The 21,226-nt window shown below is 42.5% G+C and overlaps 1 protein-coding gene across 4 annotated transcripts in view; it reads left to right on the forward strand.

Moving 5' to 3' along the window:
* Positions 1-21,226, forward strand: part of EPB41L5 (erythrocyte membrane protein band 4.1 like 5) — a 327,612-nt gene that overhangs the window by 31,123 nt on the left and 275,263 nt on the right. For all 4 annotated transcript variants that reach the window (XM_029605154.1, XM_029605157.1, XM_029605155.1 and 1 more), the window contains one exon: positions 13,626-13,730. In XM_029605154.1, the coding sequence (XP_029461014.1) occupies positions 13,626-13,730 (105 nt within the window). The remainder of the gene's footprint in view (positions 1-13,625; positions 13,731-21,226) is intronic.

The raw sequence follows: 21,226 nt of genomic DNA on the forward strand, positions 1-21,226 counted from the left end.
CTATTTCAACTTCTTCTCCCATTGCCTTAGAATGAGCGCAAGATTCTACCACTGGTACCGTTATGAGGCATGAGCCTTTATGCCAGTCTTTATTCTTGATGATTGGAGTTTCCTGAGGTTGTGGTTATGGATCCTCCCTTAGTGGATTTGGATTATATCATCATATATATATCATCCACAAATCCGTCTACCAGCAATCCACTCTCCAACTCACCTTCCCACTCGAATTACATACTTCAGCAAGACCGATCAGAACTGCCTACAAAGGTTCGCTCAAGGCCCCCCCCAACAAATCATCTGTCCACAACTCTATTCACAAGCGTGCTCTTTCAACAGCAGGTCCACTACATTGGAATTCACTTCCCCAAGACTTACGCCAAGAACAATGCCATTCAACATTCAGAAAGAAATTGAAAACCTGGCTGTTCGCAGAAGCCTACCGCTGAAGGATCTCCTCAACCATCACTGTCTCTCATTCTCCCACCCCTCCTTAATCCCTACCCCCCCCCCCTCTTTTCCCTCTCCCCTTCCCCCCACCCAACCTCACCCTTTCCTTCTCCCACTGGACATACCATGCTAATAACTGCCTAGGATAAATCTATGTTTACGTATCTTATAGTTTTTGTTGATTATATATATATATTTATCTCTCTCTAATTGTTTCTTAGTTTAAATTCTGTACTGTCTTCCATTGCCCAGGTTTTACGCTCCCTGTTTAATGTAACTTTACTTTCTACCTTGATGTTAATTGGTTTCCCCTCAGTTACATTGTAAACCGGTACGATAAGACCTAGTCTTGAGCATCGGTATAGTAAAAGAAATTAAATAAATAAATAAATAAATAAATTATGAGACATTTAGTATTACAATTCTTCCTTTTTCTAATTTTTGTTTTTAGGAAGAATGTATTTTCTCATCTGTCTCTGTTTGTAATTCAAGTGTGTGTTTTCTTAATGTATATGGAAAAATTTTATAAATAAAAAATTTAAAAAAGTTTGCTTATCCTAAAGAGGATGGTTCTCCCTCTCACAGGCCAACTGAAGATACTTTAGTACTTTAAGTTGTAAGCTCTTTGGGACAGGGAAATGATTATGGAAAGGTTTGTCTTGACTTCTCACTGTCTTGTGATATTGTATGATGCCTTATACACTATATGCAGCATTAAATAAAGTGAAAATGTGGATGCTGATGCCACGATTCAAATTTCTCTCATTTTTTGTTTAAAGCCTCAAATCTGTGTTGCTTCCTGCACATGACTTTTTCTCTGTGGGTTTGGCAGAATGTTGCTTAGTCTTTTGAGGAGGTCGGGAAACTGAATTCATTTGAGTGGACAGGGTAGCAAGAAATGAGTAAATGTGGAAACCTGAAGAACATTTGCCCTGTCCTGTGATTGTGGATGGTGGGGAAAGGGAGGGAGTGCGGGCTTTGTGCCATTTTGTTTCCTGCAAGTCTGAGACTGCTGCTATGGCTGCAGTTGGGAGGGAGGGCTTTAGTTTTGTCCTTGAAGGCAGAGGGTATTCTCCAAAAATGTTAAACCAGTTTTATTTCTCTTTTTTTTTGTCTTGTAGGAATTCAAAATCTTTCAGCTGCGATAATAGATTTAAGATGGATTTTGTCTCTGGGAGTAATTGTTCATAGATGTAGTTTACCTTTTTCTTAAATTTCCTCATGAGCTGCTCTTTGAAAACTAATGCACAGGAATTCTTAAGACACAGACCTCACAATATAGAAAATGACAGAAAAGGACCAAATGGTCCATCCAGTCTGCCCTGCAAGCTTATGGTAGCATCTGCTGTGCCATACAAGTCACCCCCTTGCTTAGTTTCCTAACTGTCATTCAGGGCTCTTGGTTGCTGTCTTGAGTCCAATTCCCTGATACCTCTTGCTATTGAAGCAGAGAGCAATGTTGGAGTTGCATCCAAAGTATCAGGCATGTTAAGGGTAGTAACAGCCACATCAGCAAGTTACCCCCATGCTTATTTGTTTTCCCAGACCGTAAAATCCAGTGTCCTTGGTTGTTGCCTGAATCTAATTCCCCCTTCCCTCCTGCTGTAAAAGCAGAGAGCTATAACAGTTGCATCAACAGTATGTATGAAGGCTTATTGGTTAAGGGTAGTAACCACCACACTAGGAAGTTACCTCCCATGCACTTTTTTTGTTTTCTTCATTGTTATTTTTTTTTTCCTTAGTACAAACCATAAAGACAAAATGCATAGATTATATTGCTCAATAATTATTATCCCAGGACAAGCAGGATGCTAGTCCTCACATATGGGTGACGTCACTGATGGAGCCCTATTGCGGGAAAAACTTCTGTCAAAGTTTCTAGAAACTTTTGACTGGCAGCCTGAGGCTATTGAGCATGCCCGACATGCCTTGATATTCTCTGTCACAGGGGTCTCACTTCAGTCTTCTTTTTTCCACGCTGCCCTCAGCATCGCAGAAACAGGAGCCCTGTGAGATTTTCTCACTACTTCTGACTGAAAAAGTCAAACATTTTCTCTAATTTCCCCATTTGGAGTCTCACTAAATCTCATTTGTTACCGGACGGTGACAAAAAAATATTTTGGATTTTCTTTTCTCAGGATTTCTCTTCTCACAGTTTCATCGACGGCTGTCGATAGAGACATGGCTTCGGGCTTCAAAAAATGCCCAGTTTGCAACAGAACCATGTCTATAACAGATCCACATCTAGAATGTTTAATCTGTTGAGATTTTGTGTGTTTCTCCTAATCTGAGAAATGTAAAGAAATGACCCCGAAGGGCAGAAAGCTGAGACAGGAAAAAATGTCTCAACTTTTCCTTAAATCAGTACCTTCACAGTCTACTTCGAAATTCTCACCAACAGGGGTCACTAAGAAACTTCTACTAAAAAAAATGAAGAATCGAGGAATCTGGCGATGCTCCGTCACCAGTACCATCAACTTCATCGGCCAGGTCAGTGTTGGAATTTAGGCCTAAGCAAAAACACCAGCATCGATCCTCTGTATCTCCGTCACTCCCTGCCCCGGGGGAACCGACTAAAAAGTGGCACAAGCCATGCGATACTCCGCTGACCTCCATACCTTCGATTCCCTTACCTACTCCATCGATATCGACGCCACCGATGCCAGACTTAATCAGTCTAATAAGGCAAATGGTCACGGAAGCCTTCCAGGCACAAGTACCGGCGTCATCGCCGACGGCCGCGTCGATGCCGGCAGTCCTGCCGATGACGATGGATATGCAACTAACATCCATACCATTGATACTTCCCTCGATGCCACAGGCGCCGATGTCATCGGAACTAGTGACATCGGTTCCTCCATCGATGCTTCAAGCTCCATCGATGCAAATAACCTCTATTCCACCGATGCCTTCGGTCAAAGTCCCAATATCGATGTTCTCTTTTCTTCATACATCGCCTTTGACCATTCCTTCTTCTATGCAACAGAAATCGGTTTATACGACGGCACCTACTGTACATCCTTCTCAGGAGCCATCTACATCGAGACAGAAGTCATCGATAAAATCGAAACACTCAATGCAAAAACATTCAACTGCATCTTCTGACACCTTAGGTGCACAATCAGCACTTCATAGTATCTTAACTAAAAGGTACGAAGATTTGACTTCCTTGCCTTCTCATCCGGTAGAAAAGGAAAGAGATTTTCTCTGATGATCCTCTACCTGGACCCTCAGGTGTAACACAGCTTTCCAAGCCTACACCACCTCAACAAATTTCTGGATATGATACGTGATCAGACATCTCATCAGAAGAATTCATGTCTGAGCTGTCGCCACCTCAGGCTATAGAAAACAATCTCCTCCAGAGGATTTTTCTTTTTCTGCCTTTGTCCAAGAAATGGCAGATTCTATACCATTCAAACTGCAGGCAGAGAGCAATGACAGACAACAAACTCTAGAAATTCTCCAGTTTGTGGATCCTCCTAAACATAATTTCGCAATTCCTATTCATGAGGTGCTCTTGCAACTGCAACAACGCATCTGGGAACATCCCTGCACTGTTCCTGCAGTGAACAAAAGAATAGATTTTACATACCTAGTGCAACAGGCACCGGGTTATCAGAAACCTCAACTTCCCCACTATTCGGTGGTCGTAGAGTCTGCGCAGAAGCGTTCCAGATGAACCAGGACCCATTCTTCTATCCCTCTGGGAAAAGACAATAGATTCCTGGATCAATTGGGTCGTAAAGTCTTTCAAGGAGCGATGCTGGCCTCCAGGATTTCAGCATACTACCTTTACATGACCCAACACCAGAGAAATCTCTGGAAGCAAATAGAGGAGTTTATACCATCTCTGCCTGCAGAATGCCAAGAAGCAGCACAAACCATCATCACCAAAGGTTTAGATACTGGAAAACATGAGATGCGAGCCACCTACGATGCATATGAGACGGCTTCCAGAATTGCTGCTTCTGGTGTTAGTGCCAGAAGATGGGCTTGGCTAAAAGCCTCTGACTTAAGACCAGAGGTACAAGATAAGCTCGTCGACCTTCCTTGCCTAGGGGATAATTTGTTTGGCACTAAAGTTCAAGACGCAGTATCACAACTACGTGAACATACTGAAACTCTGCGGCAATTATCCTCTCTTCCGCATGATAACCATGCTACTTGCAGACCCCCAAGAGGGGACACCAGGCGACCTTTTTATAGGCAAAAGAGGTATTATCCTCCCTCATCTAGGCCAAGGCCTCAACAGTCCCAACGACCACAGCAGAGGCAGCAAAGAACACCTAAGCCTCCATCAGCTTCACAGCCTGGTCCTGCAACTGGATTTTGAGATCCTATCCAGAGAACAAGGCTTCTACTCCAATCCTCTGCCAACACTGCCCATGGGAGGAAGACTGTCCAATTTTTACAACACTTGGACCTCAATAACATCGGACCAATGGGTCCTCTCAATTATACACCGAGGATATCAACTCAATTTCACAACCATTCCTCAGGATTTTCCACCATGTTATTCTCATCTCAGCAAAGATCATTTGCTTCACCTACAAACAGAATTATCCACTCTTCTGAAAGCCAGGTCCATAGAATTGGTGCCCCGGCTTCAGCAGGGCAGAGGATTCTACTCCCATTATTTCCTCATTCCAAAGAAAACCGGAGGCCTCCGTCCCATCCTAGACCTCAGAAATCTCAACAAATTCCTAAAAAAAAAAGTTCAGGATGGTTTCTCTAGGCACCATGCTTCCACTTCTCCAAAAAGGAGATTGGCTTTGTTCTCTGGATCTTCAAGATGCTTATGCTCGTATTCCAATATTCCCTCCTCACCGCAAGTAACGAGGCTTCATGGTAGGCCATCAACACCTACAGTACAGAGTTCTGCCATTCGGACTTGCCTCTGCTCCCAGAGTATTCACAAAATGTCTGGCAGTGATAGCAGGACATTTGCACAAACAAAGTGTCCATGTCTTTCCATATCTAGACGATTGGCTCATCAGAAGTCAAACTCAACAAGGAGCTCTCACTTCTCTAAATCGAACGATTGCTCTCTTCTACTCCATGGGTTTTCTCATCAACTATCAAAAATCCCACCTTACACAGTCTCCCCTACTACAATTCATAGGTGCAGACTTGGACACTACCCTGTCAAGATCCTTTTTACCACAAGATCGTGCGAACACACTTTCTCTCCTGGGCAACATCCATGTTCTCAAAGAAACAAGCGACAGCTCATCAGTTTCTAACCTTACTAGGCCACATGGCCTCCACAGTTCATGTCACTCCTATGGCAAGACTAGCCATGAGGGTAACTCAATGGACTTTAAGATCACTATGGATCCAAGCCATTCAACCACTGCATTCTCCAATTCAAGTAATCCACCAGCTACATTCCTCTCTACTTTGGTGGGCGAACACGGACAATTTGCGAAAGGGCCTGCCCTTTCAACAACCAGCTCCACAGATAACTTTAACTACAGATGCATCCACCTTGGGCTGGGGAGCTCACATAGACAATCTCCAAACTCAAGGGACTTGGACAAAACTCGAAGCTACTTTTCAAATCAATTTTCTGGAACTTCGAGCTATACGCTATGCACTCCATGCGTTCAAGGACTGCCTTTCACACAAGACTGTTCTCATCCAAACGGACAACACAGTAGCCATGTGGTACATCAACAAACAGGGAGGTTCTTTGTCAAGAAGCTGCACAGATATGGGGCTGGGCTCTGAACCACTCAATGTTTCTCCGGGCCACTTATCTGGCAGGCATTCACAATATAGTGGCAGATCGACTCAGTCGTCAATTCCAACCACACGAGTGGTCCCTGGATCCCTCAGTAGCGACTAGGATCCAATCAACATTGGGGACAACCAACAGTAGACCTCTTTGCATCATATCTGAATCACAAAGTGGACAAATTCTGTTCTCTACACAGACAGAACCAGCCAACCAAGGACGCCTTCGCTCGCCCTTGGAATTCTGGCCTACTATACGCGTATCCTCTGATACCGCTCATAACCAAGACTCTTGTGAAGTTACAACAGGACAAAGGGACCATGATTCTCATAGCCCCATATTGGCCTCGACAAGTATGGTTTTCCACACTTCTGGACCTCTCAGTCAGGGATCCCATTTGCCTAGGCGTAGCTCCCTCTCTCATAACTCAGGATCAGGGTCGGTTGCGCCATCCCAACCTTCACTCCCTATCCCTGACAGCTTGGATGTTGAAAGCTTGATTTTACAACCACTTAATCTTTCAACAAATGTATCTCAAGTGCTTCTAGCTTCACGTAAACCTTCCACACGAAAGAATTACTCTTTCAAATGGAAAAGATGTACTATGTGGTGCAGACAAAAGAATATAGACCCTTTCACCTGCCCCACAACCTCTCTATTAGACTACTTATACCATCTATCAGAGTCTGGTCTCCAGACTTCATCTGTAAGAGTCCATTTAAGTGCAATCTCAGCTTACCATAACAAGATGGGAGATGCACCAATATCCACACAACCTCTTGTCAACTGGTTTATGAGAGGTTTAACTCACCTTAAACTACCAATACGGCCACCAGTCACAGAATGGAAACTAAATTTGGTCTTAACAAGACTCATGCGTTCTCCTTTAGAACCCATAGATTCCTGTGATCTTAAATTTCTCACATGGAAGACTATCTTCCTCATAGTCATTACATCAGCTAGAAGGGTTAGTGAGCTACAAGTACTTGTCACGTACGAACCCTATACAAAGTTCCTACATGACAGTGGTTCTCCATACACATCCAAAACTCCTCCCCAAGGTCGTTACGGAATTCCACTTGAACCAATCCATAGTTTTACCCACATTCTTTACAAGACCTCATTCTCACCAAGGAGAAGCAGCCTTACACACCTTGGACTGTAAGCGTGCACTATCTTTCTACTTAAACCGCACTGCAGTCCACAGGAAATACAATCAACTTTTTGTCTTATGACCCAAACAAACCAGGTAAAGCAGTGGATAAACATACTCTATCCAACTGGTTAGCAGATTGCATACAGTTTGCTATGGAAAAGCAGGCCTTCCTCTCCAAGGGCGAGTAAAGGCACATTCAGTAAGAGCAATGTCAACCTCTGTAGTACACTATCGTTCAGTGCCAATCCTTGACATATGTAAAGCAGCAGCATGGAGTTCTCTTCACACCTTTGCAGCTCATTACTGTCTGGACAAACAAGGACAAGATTCAGCGTACAGACAATCTGTCTTAAAGAACTTTTCCAGTTTAATCCCAACTCCTTCTACATCCAACCTGCTATGTTCTACGGCTGATTCATTTTCAACAACAATACTTCACCGTTGCTTCACTACAAAATGACTCCGCGTCTAGCTTGCTAATCACTCATATATGAGGACTAGCATCCTGCTTGTCCTGGGATAAAGCAAAATTGCTTACCTTGTAATAGGTGTTATCCCAGGATAACAGGATGTAGTCCTCACAAAACCCACCCGCCACCCCGCGGAGTTGGGTCTCATACCTTTTATTATTTTATTTTTGCTAAAGCTTATTGCTACAATTTATTTATTTATTTATAACTTTTATATACCGAGGTTCAATTAACAAGATTAATTATCACTTCGGTTTACATTACAACCAGCAAAATAACATAGACAAAGTCTTGTTTTACAATGAACAGGGAATAATAACAATAACAATACGAAACTGAAGTGAGTCCCCTGTGGCAGAGAATATCATAGCATGCCGGGCATGCTCAGTAGCCTCAGGCTGCCAGTGAAAAGTTTCTAGAAACTTTGACAGAAGTTTTTCCCACAATAGGGCTCCGTCAGTGACGTCACCCATATGTGAGGACTACAGCCTGCTATCCTGGGATAACACCTATTACAAGGTAAGCAATTTTGCTTAACAGGCAAACAGCTGTCAACAAAAGTTAGCGATCTAACAGAGAAGCCGAAACAGTGGAAACATTAGTCTGGTTTCATATTGCTATTAGACCACTTTTTAACACAACTTACAAAACTAGCATTAACCTGTAGGAACAAGCCACATAAAACTGTGAACCTGAAAGGACGGAGTAGTATAGAATAAGCAATCTGGCTACCTAGGAATAGTAGGACGTAATAAGACTCAATCCCTTCCAGTTTCTCTTCCCTCCCCCCCCTACCTACTGTACTCGCCTATTGTTACTCCAAAGTTGGGTCGTCATTTGAACTTAGAACGCAGCTACGATGGATTTCTATTTTGACCACACCCATATGGTTACCAGACTTGTCCAAATAGTCAAGCTCCCAAGGCTTAGGAGGTGAATGGGAGACAAGGATATTGCCTCACTCTAAGCCTAGTGAGCCCCAAAGCGGGCTTTGCCTGGGACAGGCCTATGGTGGGTACTTAGAGAAGTCCATTTAATGTTAGGACAAGGATGTATTTTTAAAATCCTCTGTTAGAGCTGAGGAAGATTCTTTATGGAAGTGGTGGGCATAAGGGCTACAAAAGGATGCCATGTTCTTCGGGTCTCCTCTCTGTGTTTAGCAGTGGCCTGTGTTGCCGATAGAAATTCCATAGATAACTGTTTGATCATTTTATATTCCCAAACAATATGAGAGGGTGGATTCGTTCCTATCCAGCAGGCAAGGATAGATTGTTTGGCTGTCAACTGCACCCTGTCCATTAATAATTCTAGCTTCTTAGTACAGTTAGGAGCAGGTTTCGTTGTGGTCCAAATAGCCACAGTCTCTGGTCCAAAGGGAGGGTACTTTTAACCGGGAAGATTTGACGCACTGCCTTCCAAAACACTTGAATATAAGGACAGTCCCAAAAACTGTGAAAATAATCATTAATAGTTTACATTTATCACAGATTGGTGAAGGGTATGCTTTACATTGGTATGCTGTGGCTTGCGGGATATAAAGTTGCCATATAAATTTATATTACAATTCCCTTAGTAACATGTTCTCTGATATTGTCTGTATTCATGAAAAGTACTGTTGTAGTTCCGAGATCGAAAGAGTAATTGGTGTCCCTCGGGCAAGTATGAAGGTGACGCTAACTCACCAAGGTGTTTAGCAAAGGAGGCACATGAGGTTTTTGGGATTTGATAAAATGAAAAAAATGAGGTGATTTTACTTTATTTGAGGTTTTTATATACAGACCATCAGAGATATCATGCCGGTTCACAATTAACTAGGGAAAAAGAGAGTGGGAAGAAATCAGTTACATAAAACAGGGATCTTAAAACTGGGGGTGCGAGAGAAGAGGCGCACGGGAGGGATAGTAAAAGGCACGAAGATAGACAAACTTAATACTAGGGTACATATAATGATATACAATGGCCGTCATACTTGTCTCCCAAGTTCGGGTTTTCCGCTAGTAGTGTGCAGATGTAATGGCGAACCTGTAGGTACGCATAAAAATCCTTACGCGGTATTTGAAACCAATTTTGTAGCTCTGTAAAGCTGGCTAATATATTGGAGTTGGGCATGAACCCCCCCCCCCCCATATGCACTTTTTTCCCATTTCCATCCTCTAGCCTTTCAAGGATCCATGGTGTATATCCCATGCCCCTTTGAAATCTTTCACCGTTTTTGACTTCACCGCCTCCAGAAGGGCGTTCCAGGCATCCACCACCCTCTCCGTGAAGAAATATTTCCTGACGTTGGTTCTGAGTCTTCCTCCCTGGAGTTTCATTATGTGACACCCCCGCCCCCAGTTCTACTGATTTCTTTCCGGTGGAGAAGGTTTGATTGTGCATCATTAAAACCTTACAAATATCTGAAGGTTTATATCATATCTCCCCTACACCTCCTCTCCTCCAGGGTATACATATTTAGGTCCTTTAACCTCTCCTCATAAGTCATTTGATGGAGACCCCACCATTTTTGTCACCCTTCTCTGGACTGCCTCCATCCTGTCTCAGTCCCTTTTGAGATACGGTCCCAAGCCCTTCTCCTCCCAGTACAACTTTTTAATTTTTTTTTTTGAGGGTGTAGCCTAGTGGTTGAAGTAATTGTAACTGCATCTCTTCATCACATTTATTTATGTTCATTGTTGTATTCATTGCACCCCTGTTTTTATGTAAACCGACATGATGTGAACGCTTCATGAATGCCGGTATAAAAAAAACCTTAAAGTAAAATATTAGCAGCTGGGAAACCAGAGTCCATGTAACACTGCTTTCACGTTTTCAGAGCTTGAACAAGCTACTTTTAAGCTCTTTGGGACAGGAGTCATCATTTATCATTGCTTATTTAGCGTGTGCTCTTCCAGTAGATGAGTTTAGAGGGTGTTGCAAAATAGATCTACAAATGGTAGTGGTATACATTAGAGACTAAAACAAACAAGTTACATTGTGCAGGGAGTACAAACTATAAAATGACAAGTATATAAGAAGAGTTGTAACATACAGGAGCAATATGAGATCAGATCTTGCAGGAATAAGGGTAAAATGCAATAACAAAGTAAACTAGTTTGCTGTATTTCATGTGTGGTGCCCTAAAGCTGAGCATACCGAAATAAATTGATTCTTCCCTTCCTTTTGGGACTTGGATGCATTTCTTATATGAGTGGGATTGCCAACTGGCTCCAGATTTTCAGGACAGGTTGATAAGTCCTCGTTTTACTCCCCTGCATGCAAGTACTTAGTCTCCCTTTTCTTAGGGGATGCAATAGGGAAATCAGAAGTCCAGCATGCATTGTGGTAAAACCAGGGCTGGATTAACCTGTCCTGAAAATCTGAAGCCAGTTGGCAACCCTATATGTGACATACCCAGACTTCCTTGGCCCAGTCAAACAGGGGGATCTGGTACAGGATTCTTCCATAAAGTCCTAGTACTGGGGCACTTACTGAGAAACAGCAACACTGTATTCAGATTAGTGTGTGTGTCCTACTTTTTCGAGGCTTTATATTAAGTTTTAAGGACTGTCTTGGCATGAAGGGAGTCAAATTGTTTAGTGATGCTGTCTGACATTTGTCGTTCCCTACTACAGGGCAGGTAAGACTATAAAATCCTAAACTAGAAACAGTTGGAAAGCCATTTCATGTACACTACTGATTAGCCTGAGGTTCAGGCCTCTCTGAAAGGGTTTTAGTGTGTTTCATGGTGCAGTTACCATCTGCTTGCCTGCTACTTCACCCCTCAGCCCCACCGTTAGCTTTGTGTTATGCTGCAGCAGGAGTAAACCTTGCATATGTGGTCCAAATTCTTCTTCCACGTTGATGCTGTCGTCCTGTCTCTTCTTTCGCTGTTAACCTGGACATTTGTTACCACAAATTTGCAGAGTTAGAGAATGGATGGAGGGGGTGAGGGGTTCTAGTAAAGATTAATATAATCCCCTGCTACCTTTGCCAGTCTTGGTGGCCCTTGCTGCAGTGGCTGGCAGTGTCTTGCTGTCTCATGGATATCTGGTAAAGCTCTTTTGGGTTGCATTAGGCCTTTCAGACCTTGGTCTGATCCAGCATGGCATTTATGTTCCCTTGGGTGTTAAACATGGTCTACACCCCTATCCCTAAATGTTCACTATTGATGCCTGTGTAATGTTAATAGTGAAACTAGTAGTTCCACCTTTTAGTATGGGTGGGAGGATACATGGAAGGACTTGGTGCTGTGATTTAGTGGTTTGTGAACAGGATGCGATATTGCCAATGAAGTATAAGGGATGAATGAATCTGTTAATCTGTGGCAGCTGCCATCAAACCCATTGGCATTCTCCCTGTCCTGTGCTGTCAGAATACTGGGAGTGCGATTAAAAAATCAAACCATAGAGTAATGGTGCTGACCCTGTCCATCAGGTTCTGTCTGCTGGCAGACTGTGAACAAACTTGATGGCAGAAGCCGAAGACAGAACACTAGTTTTACCACCCCACCCCTCCAAAAAGTCACTCTTTTCCCTAACTGGTCTTTCCTGTAAGAAGGGACTTTTAAGTTGGATTGAAATAGTCACTTCAGGGCTTTAAATCACTGAGGCATCCTTTCTTAAAAATAAAAACAAAACACTAAGCTCTTGTGACCACTTAGAAATTGTATGATTTGGGCATGGCAGGTTCAGTTGTCAACACTGCTGTTTTGCAAAAATGAGCATCCTCTAACAGATTTCAGTCTACCAATCTGAGGGCGAGCTCGGTAGATTTCTTGTGATCCAGCATAGAATAGTAACTAGTGAGTTTGATTGGATTGCATCAGGCGGGTACCTAATTTTGACACATACATAATGTATCATGCTCTGAACATGTAATAGAAAACCATGTTGGAGTAATGTTATGCTCCCTTTTTTAAATGAAAATTCCAAGAATTAACTCCATAGGTTACACAGAACCCAACCTCTTTTTTTATTATTTATAGTTTATTAAATTTCTATTATATTTACAATGAAAGAAATCAAGTAATTTTGGAATACATGTCAAATTCAAAGAAAATCTAACAAAACTTTAGACATAGTAATTCCAACTATTAAGTCCACATTATCTGGGAAGCCAATATTAAGAAAACAAGTTAAATTGTCAATCCATATAGACCTATGGAGATAATATTACTAATGACCAGTTTAATTATCCATCTCATAGGCTAGTTATGAACCCATCATCCCCCTTTATCTGTAAGAAATACTTCCAAGTGATCAGGTTGAAGAAAACCAAACTTATTCTTTTGGTAAGTAATAAGACACATGGAAATTTGAGGAAGAATGTGGCCCTTGGGGCCACAACTCTTCCCCTTAATAAAAGGAATTGCTTCCTTCTCACCTGGGAGTTTCTAGAGACATCCGGGAATACTTGGACTATTTTACCACAGAATAAGAACTTTTTATTTTTGAAGTACTTCTGTAAAACAAGATTATTTTCTATTTCTAACCCAAAAGTCACCATCAAGGTGGCTCTTGTTCTAATATCCCCAGAGGTCTCTAGAAAAGTTGTCAAATTGGGACTACTGTCTATTATTTCATCCATTCCACCCTCCATTGCCTTCACATCTTTTTTTTTTTTTTTTTTAATAACAGAACCCAACCTCTTGACAAGGGCATGAGATGGTCACATTTTGTGGCAGACATTTTACTTGGAAAATAAGTTTTGATTTAAAGGATCGATAAAGGTCAGAATTGTCCAGCCCTTGAACCTAAAAAAAAAAGCTAATTATGGTGATAGCATTCACTGCGTAGCTGAAGAGGTAAATAACAATTTTTTCTCTCTTCAGAAAAAAGCAAAAGGCCAGGAGCTGTTTGATCAGATCATGTACCACCTGGACATCATAGAGAAGGATTACTTTGGGTTGAGGTTCATGGATTCGGCACAGGTAGCGGTAAGTGCTCACCTCTTGGTACCTCATTCCATCTGTTGCTTTTCAGTATAGCGGTTTTTGTTCTCTGCCCAGCCGCTGCTATAGTTGATGTTTGCTTCATCTGCAAAGTCTGTCTTCAGTACAGAGTACCATATTTTTCAGGTGGGAGGGAAACTAAGCATAATACAAAAATTTGACTCTTTAATGTCTGCAAAGATTTACTGAAATGTCCTTCTACTTCACTTTGGACCTTGGCACCCAACTGGAAAGCAACATAAGAAATTTCCATGCTGGGTCATACCAAGGGTCTATCAAGCCCAGCATCCTGTTTCCAACAGAGGCCAAACCAGGCCACAAGGACCTGGCAAGAACCCAAACACCAAGAAGATCCCATGCTACTGATGCCAGTAATAGCAGAGGCCATTCCCTAAGTAAACTTGATTAATAGCCGTTAATGGACTTCTCCTCCAAGAACTTATCCAAACCTTTTTTGAACCCAGCTACACTAACTGCACTAACCACATCCTCTGACAACAAATTCCAGCGCTTTATTGTGTGTTGAGTGAGAGAATTTTCTCCGATTAGTCTTAAATGTGCTACTTGCTAACTTCATGGAATGCCCCCTAGTCCTTCTATTATTCGAAAGTGTAAATAACCGAGTCACATCTACTCATTCCAGACCTCTCATGATCTTAAAGACCTCTATCATATCCCCCCTCAGCCATCTCTTCTCCAAGCTGAACAACCCTAAGCTCTTCAGCCTTTCCTCATAGGGGAGCTGTACCATTTCCCTTATCATTTTGGTAGCCCTTTGCTGTACGCTTTCCATCACAACTATCTTTTTTTTTTTTTTTTTTTTGAGATGTGGTGACCAGAATTGTACACAGTATTCAAGGTATGGTCTCACCATACAGAGGCATTGACATTTTCTGTTTAGTTAACCATTCCCTTCTTAATAATTCCTAACATTGTTTGTTTTGCTTTTTTGACTGCTGCAGCACACTGAGCCGACAATTTTAAAGTATTATCCACTATGATGCCTAGATCTTTTTCCTGAGTGGTAACTCCTAATATGAAACCTAATATCGTGTAACTACAGCAAGGGTTAGTTTTCCCTATATGCAACACCTTGCACTTGTCCACATTAAATTTCATCTGCCATTTGGATGCCCAATCTTCCAGTCTCGCAAGATCCTCCTGCAATGTATCACAATCCGCTTGTGTTTTAACTACTCTGAATAATTTTGTATCTGCAAATTTGATATACTCATTTGTATTCCTTTCCAGATCATTTATAAATATATTAAGTACCAGTCCAAGTACATATCCCTAAGCCACTCCACTGCCCACCCTCCTCCGCTGAGAAAATTGTCCATTTAATCCTACTGTTTCCTGTCTTTTAGCCAGTTTGTAATCGACGAAAGGACATTGCCTCCTATCCCATGATTTTTTAGTTTTCTTAGAAGCCTCTCATGAGGGACTTTGTCAAAAGCCTTCTGAAAATCCAAATACTCTACATCTACCGGTTCACCTTTTTCCACATGTTTAACTCCTTCAAAAAAAAAATGATGGATTTGTGAGGCAAGACTTCCCTTGGGTAAATCCATGTTGACTGTGTTCCATTGAACTATGTCTTTCTATATGCTCTGTGATTTTGATCTTTAGAATAGTTTCCACTATTTTTCCCAGCACTGAAGTTAGGCTCACTGGTCTATAGTTTCCCAGATCATCCCTGGAGCCTTTTTAAATATTGGTGTCACATTGTCCACCCTCCAGTCTTCAGGTACAATGGATGATTTTAATGATAGGTTACAAATTTTAACTAATAGATCTGAAATTTCATTTTTTAGTTTCTTCAGAACCCTAGGATGCATATCATCCAGTCCAGGTTATTTGCTACTCTTTAGTTTGTCAGTCTGGCCTACTACATCTTCCAGGTTCACAGTGATTGTGTTCAGTTCGTCTGACTCATCACCCTTGAAAACCATCTCTGGAACCGGTATCTCCCCAACATCCTCATTAGTAAACACAGAAGCAAAGAATTCATTTAGTCTTTCTGCAATGACCTTGTCTTCCCTTAAAGCCCTTTTAACCCCTCTGTCATCTAACAGTCCAACAACTCCTTCAGTTTTCTTGATTTGGATATATTTTTAAAAAGTTTTTATTATGAGTTTTTGTGTCTACGGTGTTTTACACTTAACTTGAAAATGCTTATGCTTTTTCCTATTTTCTTCAGATGGATCCTTCTTCCAATTTTTGAAGGATTTTTTTTAGCTAAAATAGCCTCTTCCACCTCACCTTTTAACCATGCCGGTTATCGTTTTTTCCTTCTTTCCACCTTTCTTAATGTGTGGAATACATCTGGATTGCGCGTCTATCATTAAAATTATCCATTGAACCTGAAGACTGGAGGGTGGACAATGTGACACCAATATTTAAAAAGGCTCCAGGGGTGATCTGGGAAACTATAATATGACCACATTACCCCTATCCTTAAAGACTTGCATTAGCTCCCGATCCTCTCGCGTATCCTCTATAAAACCCTTACTATTATTCACAAATCATCTATAGACATAACTCCAACTGGCTTGATGAGCCGTTCCGTCTCACACTCTGACCGCTCCACCAGAGCAAATAAAATCGGAACTCTCCATATCCCATCCCTCAAGAAGGCACACCTCACCTCCATGAGGGACCGAGCCTTCTCATTGCCAGTCCCACCCGCTGGACCTCACTACCCACAAACCTCCGACTTGAGCCTTGCACCATCGAATTCAAAAATAAGTTAAAGACCTGGCTTTTCAAACAGGCTTACCCAGATTAGATCCCCTGCGCCTCAACCCCCTGCTGCATCAGTACGTTACTTGAACTTATTTGTTTAATTATGCTACATTGTTTAAAATGTTCTCTTTACTCTGACCTCTTGTTTGCCAGTTTCCAGCTACTCTTCTCTACTGTTCCCTTTTAGTCCCATCCCCTGTCCCTGTTTGTACTTTCTACCTTCAGTTTGGATGTAAACTGGTATGACACAACCACTAATATGGTATAGAAAAGAATTAAATTGTATTTTTAAACAATGTCCACGCCTGTTGTATATTTTTAACCTTTGCAGCTGCACCTTTCAGTTTTTTCTATTTTCCTCATTTTACCAAAGCTTCCCATTTGATGTTATGATCACTATTGCCAAGTGGCCCCACCACCGTTGCCTCTCACCAAATCCTGCATTCCACTAAGAATTAAATCTAAAATATCTCCCTCTTGTTGGTTCCTGAACCAATTGCTCCATGAAGCAGTCATTTATTTTTTTTATTTTTGCACTTTTATACAACTTACAAGCATCCACTTGTTAATGAAATCTCTCTAAATAGAGAAAAGAATAACAGAAAATTAAATCAGATTTACATAGCATAATCATCTGTATGATAATCAAATAGAAGAAATAAAGGGAGAGCAATCAGTCTGAGCGATATCAATCTAATAGAAATATACCGTATTTTTCGCTCCATAAGATGCAATTTTTTTCCCCCAAAAGTGGGGTGAGGGGAGTGTCTGCATCTTATGGAGCGAATATACTAAAAAGCTAACTACAACCCCCCCCCCCCCCCAAGACATGCCAAAAGTCCCTGGGGGTCCGGGAGCGGTCGGCTGCCAGTAATCAAAATGGCGCAGACGGCCCTTTGCCCTTACTATGTCACAGGGGCTACTGGTGCCATTGGTATGCCTCTGTGACATAGTAAGTGGAAAGGGCCGTCAGCGCCATTTTGATTACTAGCAGCCGACGGCCCAAGTGCAGGAGATCGCTCCTGGACCCCTGCTGGACCACCAGGGACTTTTGGCAGGTCTTGGGGGGGGGGGGGGGGTCCGGAGGGTGGGGGGTTGTAGTTAAATTTAAAGGGCTGGGATGGGTTTTTTTTTGGGGGGGGGGGGGTCCCACAAAGAGAATGATGAGTTTTCTGATCTGGAGAGAGACCGAAATGGCCCTCCCCAGACCCGAAAACAAAATGGGGACCAAAAAATGTTGTGCACTCCCCTGATTTGCTCCATAAGACGCACAGACGCCCGGGAACAAAGCTGGTTTAGCGCACAACTTTTTTTCCCCCTCTGAATCCTAGGTGCGTCTTATGGAGCAAAAAATATGGTAATTTCAAACATTATCTGGGGATCTGAACAGGTTCAGCTCTATTTTAAATTAACACACCAAACAGCAAGTCTATATGGGATTAGAGTGGGCATCCAAAAAGGATCTAAGCTGTGTTGGATCGGAAAAGACATAGCTCTGTTCCTGAAAGAACACACAACACTTGCAAGGGAATTGCAGTTTGAAAGTTGCTCCCTTTTGTACAACTTCCTCCTTCATATTTAGGAATGATTTCCTTCTTAGCTGTGTCTGCTTGATCAAATCTTGGTAGCACCATATTTTTTGTCCAAAGAAAAGAACTTGGTTATTTCTGAAGTATTGTCTAAAGATGTTGTTCTTGTCCATCAGAAAGGCGAAAGTAACTAATAAAGGTCTACGATGTGAAACCACCATTTCCTGTGAAGATTCCAATAACATTAAGTCTGGTAAAGCTTGATCTTCTATATTTCAATTATCTTCAATTGGATACAGATATTTCCCGTCGATAGCAGGGCTGAATTAGCCATGCTGTCTGGGAAGCGTCGCGACCCGAGGTAGGCGGAGTCTCCTCGGCTAGTAACAGAGCTTTGACTCTGCGCGGTGGAGTTCCCGCGCGGTTCCCTAGTCTCCTCAATTTCTTTTTTTCCGTGAGCTGATCGCACGCGGGGCTTTTTCTCCTCTCAACATTTTTTCCTCACGGAAGATTTTTTCATTGTTTCTTAAATTTTTCATCGATTGAATCTCTGGCTCCCAAGCCGTCAGGATTCAAATATTGCCAATGTGGCAACATTATGTCCTTAACTGACGGACATAATTACTGGTACCTGTGCCTATGCCCAGAACATGACCAATCGTCATGTAGAGACTGTGGCCGCATGTCTCCCCGGGCTCAGTGGCACAGGGCAGCGAAGATGGAGCGTCTAAGAACCGGATCTTTGGTTCCACCGACCTCCGTCCATTCATTGCCGGGACCAGCGTCGTTGGGTAAGGCTCATACAAAAAGGGCTTCTTCAGTAGACCCCTCTACAGTGCGCCGTAGTCTACCTTCGGGATCTTTAAAGTCCAAATCACCCTTAAAACGAGTCGGGGCTCTGACATTGAAGGGTGGATCGCAAGAAAAGGGAGATGCATCGAGGGGGATCAGGCTTTTCAAGCCTAGAGAACCCCTCCATTTGGAGCCGAAGCAACAGACGCATGACACTTCTACGGCGCCTCTCACCCATACGGCGCATCCACGAAGGACGAAGCACCCATGACTCCTGGAGCACTTACGACGCATATCGTTGAAAAGTCGCACGGCTCAGATACGACGTTCAGTATATCCAAACCATACGACGCAAGGGCGGAGCACGGAGCACTTAAACTTCTCACTCATTCTAAACATGACACATCAAAAAAAAGACAGTCTGAAGAACATAAAATTGCCATGCTGGGCCAGACCAAGGGAATCCTAAAGATATTCAAGGCTCCTGCTGAACCAGCTGCCCTACCACTGCATGATGTCTTACAGAATCTTCTTTTAAAAAAATTGGAAAACTCCTTTTACTACTATTGCAACTTCCAGGAAGATAGATATAAAGTACAAAATATGCAATTCCTTCATTTGAGACTCCTCAAATTCCATATCAATCTGTCGTCGTGGAGTCTGCTCTCTCAAGAGGAAAACGCTCCAAGTTACATTCCAACACCCCACCAATTAAAGAGAGCAAATGCCTGGACGACTTTGCAAAGAAGGTGTACCATTCCTCAATGTTAACCTCCACGATTCAACATCACCAATTTTATACCACGCAGTACCTCTTTGAGACTCTGCAAAAACTACGCCCTGTTTGCATCTCAGAAGGCAAAACTCTTCCACAGCCATACCTCTATCTTGAAGGTCTTAGACATCTTCTTCGATCCATTTTAGAGTCATTTGAGTCAACATCACTAGCCTCTGCGACGGCCATTGTGGCCAGGTATCTTGCATGGTTAAAAGCCAGTGCTATTTGATCAGACGTCCATGAAAAACTGGCAGATATTCCATGCGTGGGAAGCAATCTCTTTGATCAGTTTACAGATATGGTTTCTCGACTCAAGGAGCAGTTTGTAGCGATACAATCGCTTACTTACATGACTGAAAAACAGACATCAGCAAAAATACCCTCCATTTTACCGTTGTCTGTATTACCCGAGGGCATATTCTCGACCCTTTTCTCAGTATAGACAACAGCCATATACTTCTGCTAGGTCCACACCACAGGCTGCCACAAGGGGACAACCTAGACAAGACAACAAAAACAAGCACCAGCTGCACAACAAAAACAACCATCAACTTTGTCTTTTTGAAGACTATTCAGCCACCACCACCCCCGAATTTCATAGGTCGTCTTCAATTCTTCCTCATCAATTGGGAGTCCATTACCTCAGACCATTGGGTCATCAACATCCTAAAAAGAGGGTTACCAACTAAATTTCAAATCTATCCCACCTCTTCCTCACAGTTCTCCAATACAGTCTGTACCCACTCATACAACATCCCTCAAGTCAGAGTTAACCAACTTGACCCTGCAACATTCCATTCAAACAATCCCCCCTTCATCTTCAGAATCAAGGATTCTATTCCAAATACTTCCTCATTCCAAAGAAATCAGGAGGCCTTCGTCCTATTCTGGATCTCCGTCTCCTAAACCAAAACATTCAGAGAGAAATTCAAGATGACCTCTCTCAGAACATCTACCTCCTTTACAACCCGATTGGCTATGCTCCATTGACTTGAAGGATGCCTACTCCCATATTCCAATTCACCCTTCCTCTTGGCAATACTTCTGCTTTCAAGCTCAGAGCTCACATTACCAATACAAAGTTCTCCCCTTTGATCTTTCCTCAGCCCCCAGGGTATTCACGAAATGCCTAGCAGTGGTGGTTGGCTCATCTCAGACAAATGTTCATTCAGATATTTCCATACCTGGACAACTGGTTGATAGTGGCTTCTGACCCGTCCACTCTCCAGGAGCACACGTTACGCACTATAAATTGCCTTCAGACGTTGGGATTCCTAATCAACTTCGACAAATCCCAACTTCAACCTACACACATACTTCAGTTTATAGGTGCTCTCATCAAATCGACAGAGCAGAAAGCATATCTCCCATCAGACAGAATGCACACTCTGACGTTAGCAAACAACCTAATCAACAAAAACCAAGCATCTGCACACCAAATCCTTCAACTTCTGGGTCATATGGCAGCGGCCATCTATGTAGTTTCCCACACCAAGCTTCATATGCGCCGCTTACAATGGGATTAAAGACGCAGTTGTCTCAGTTTCTACAACCACTCAGCTCCAGGATACGCATTACCAACTCAATGAAAGAGGACATTCGTTGGTAGCTCTCTCCTTCCAACCTATCAACGGGAG

The sequence above is a fragment of the Rhinatrema bivittatum genome, chromosome 6 (assembly GCF_901001135.1).
Source record: "Rhinatrema bivittatum chromosome 6, aRhiBiv1.1, whole genome shotgun sequence".
Lineage (NCBI taxonomy): Eukaryota > Metazoa > Chordata > Amphibia > Gymnophiona > Rhinatrematidae > Rhinatrema > Rhinatrema bivittatum.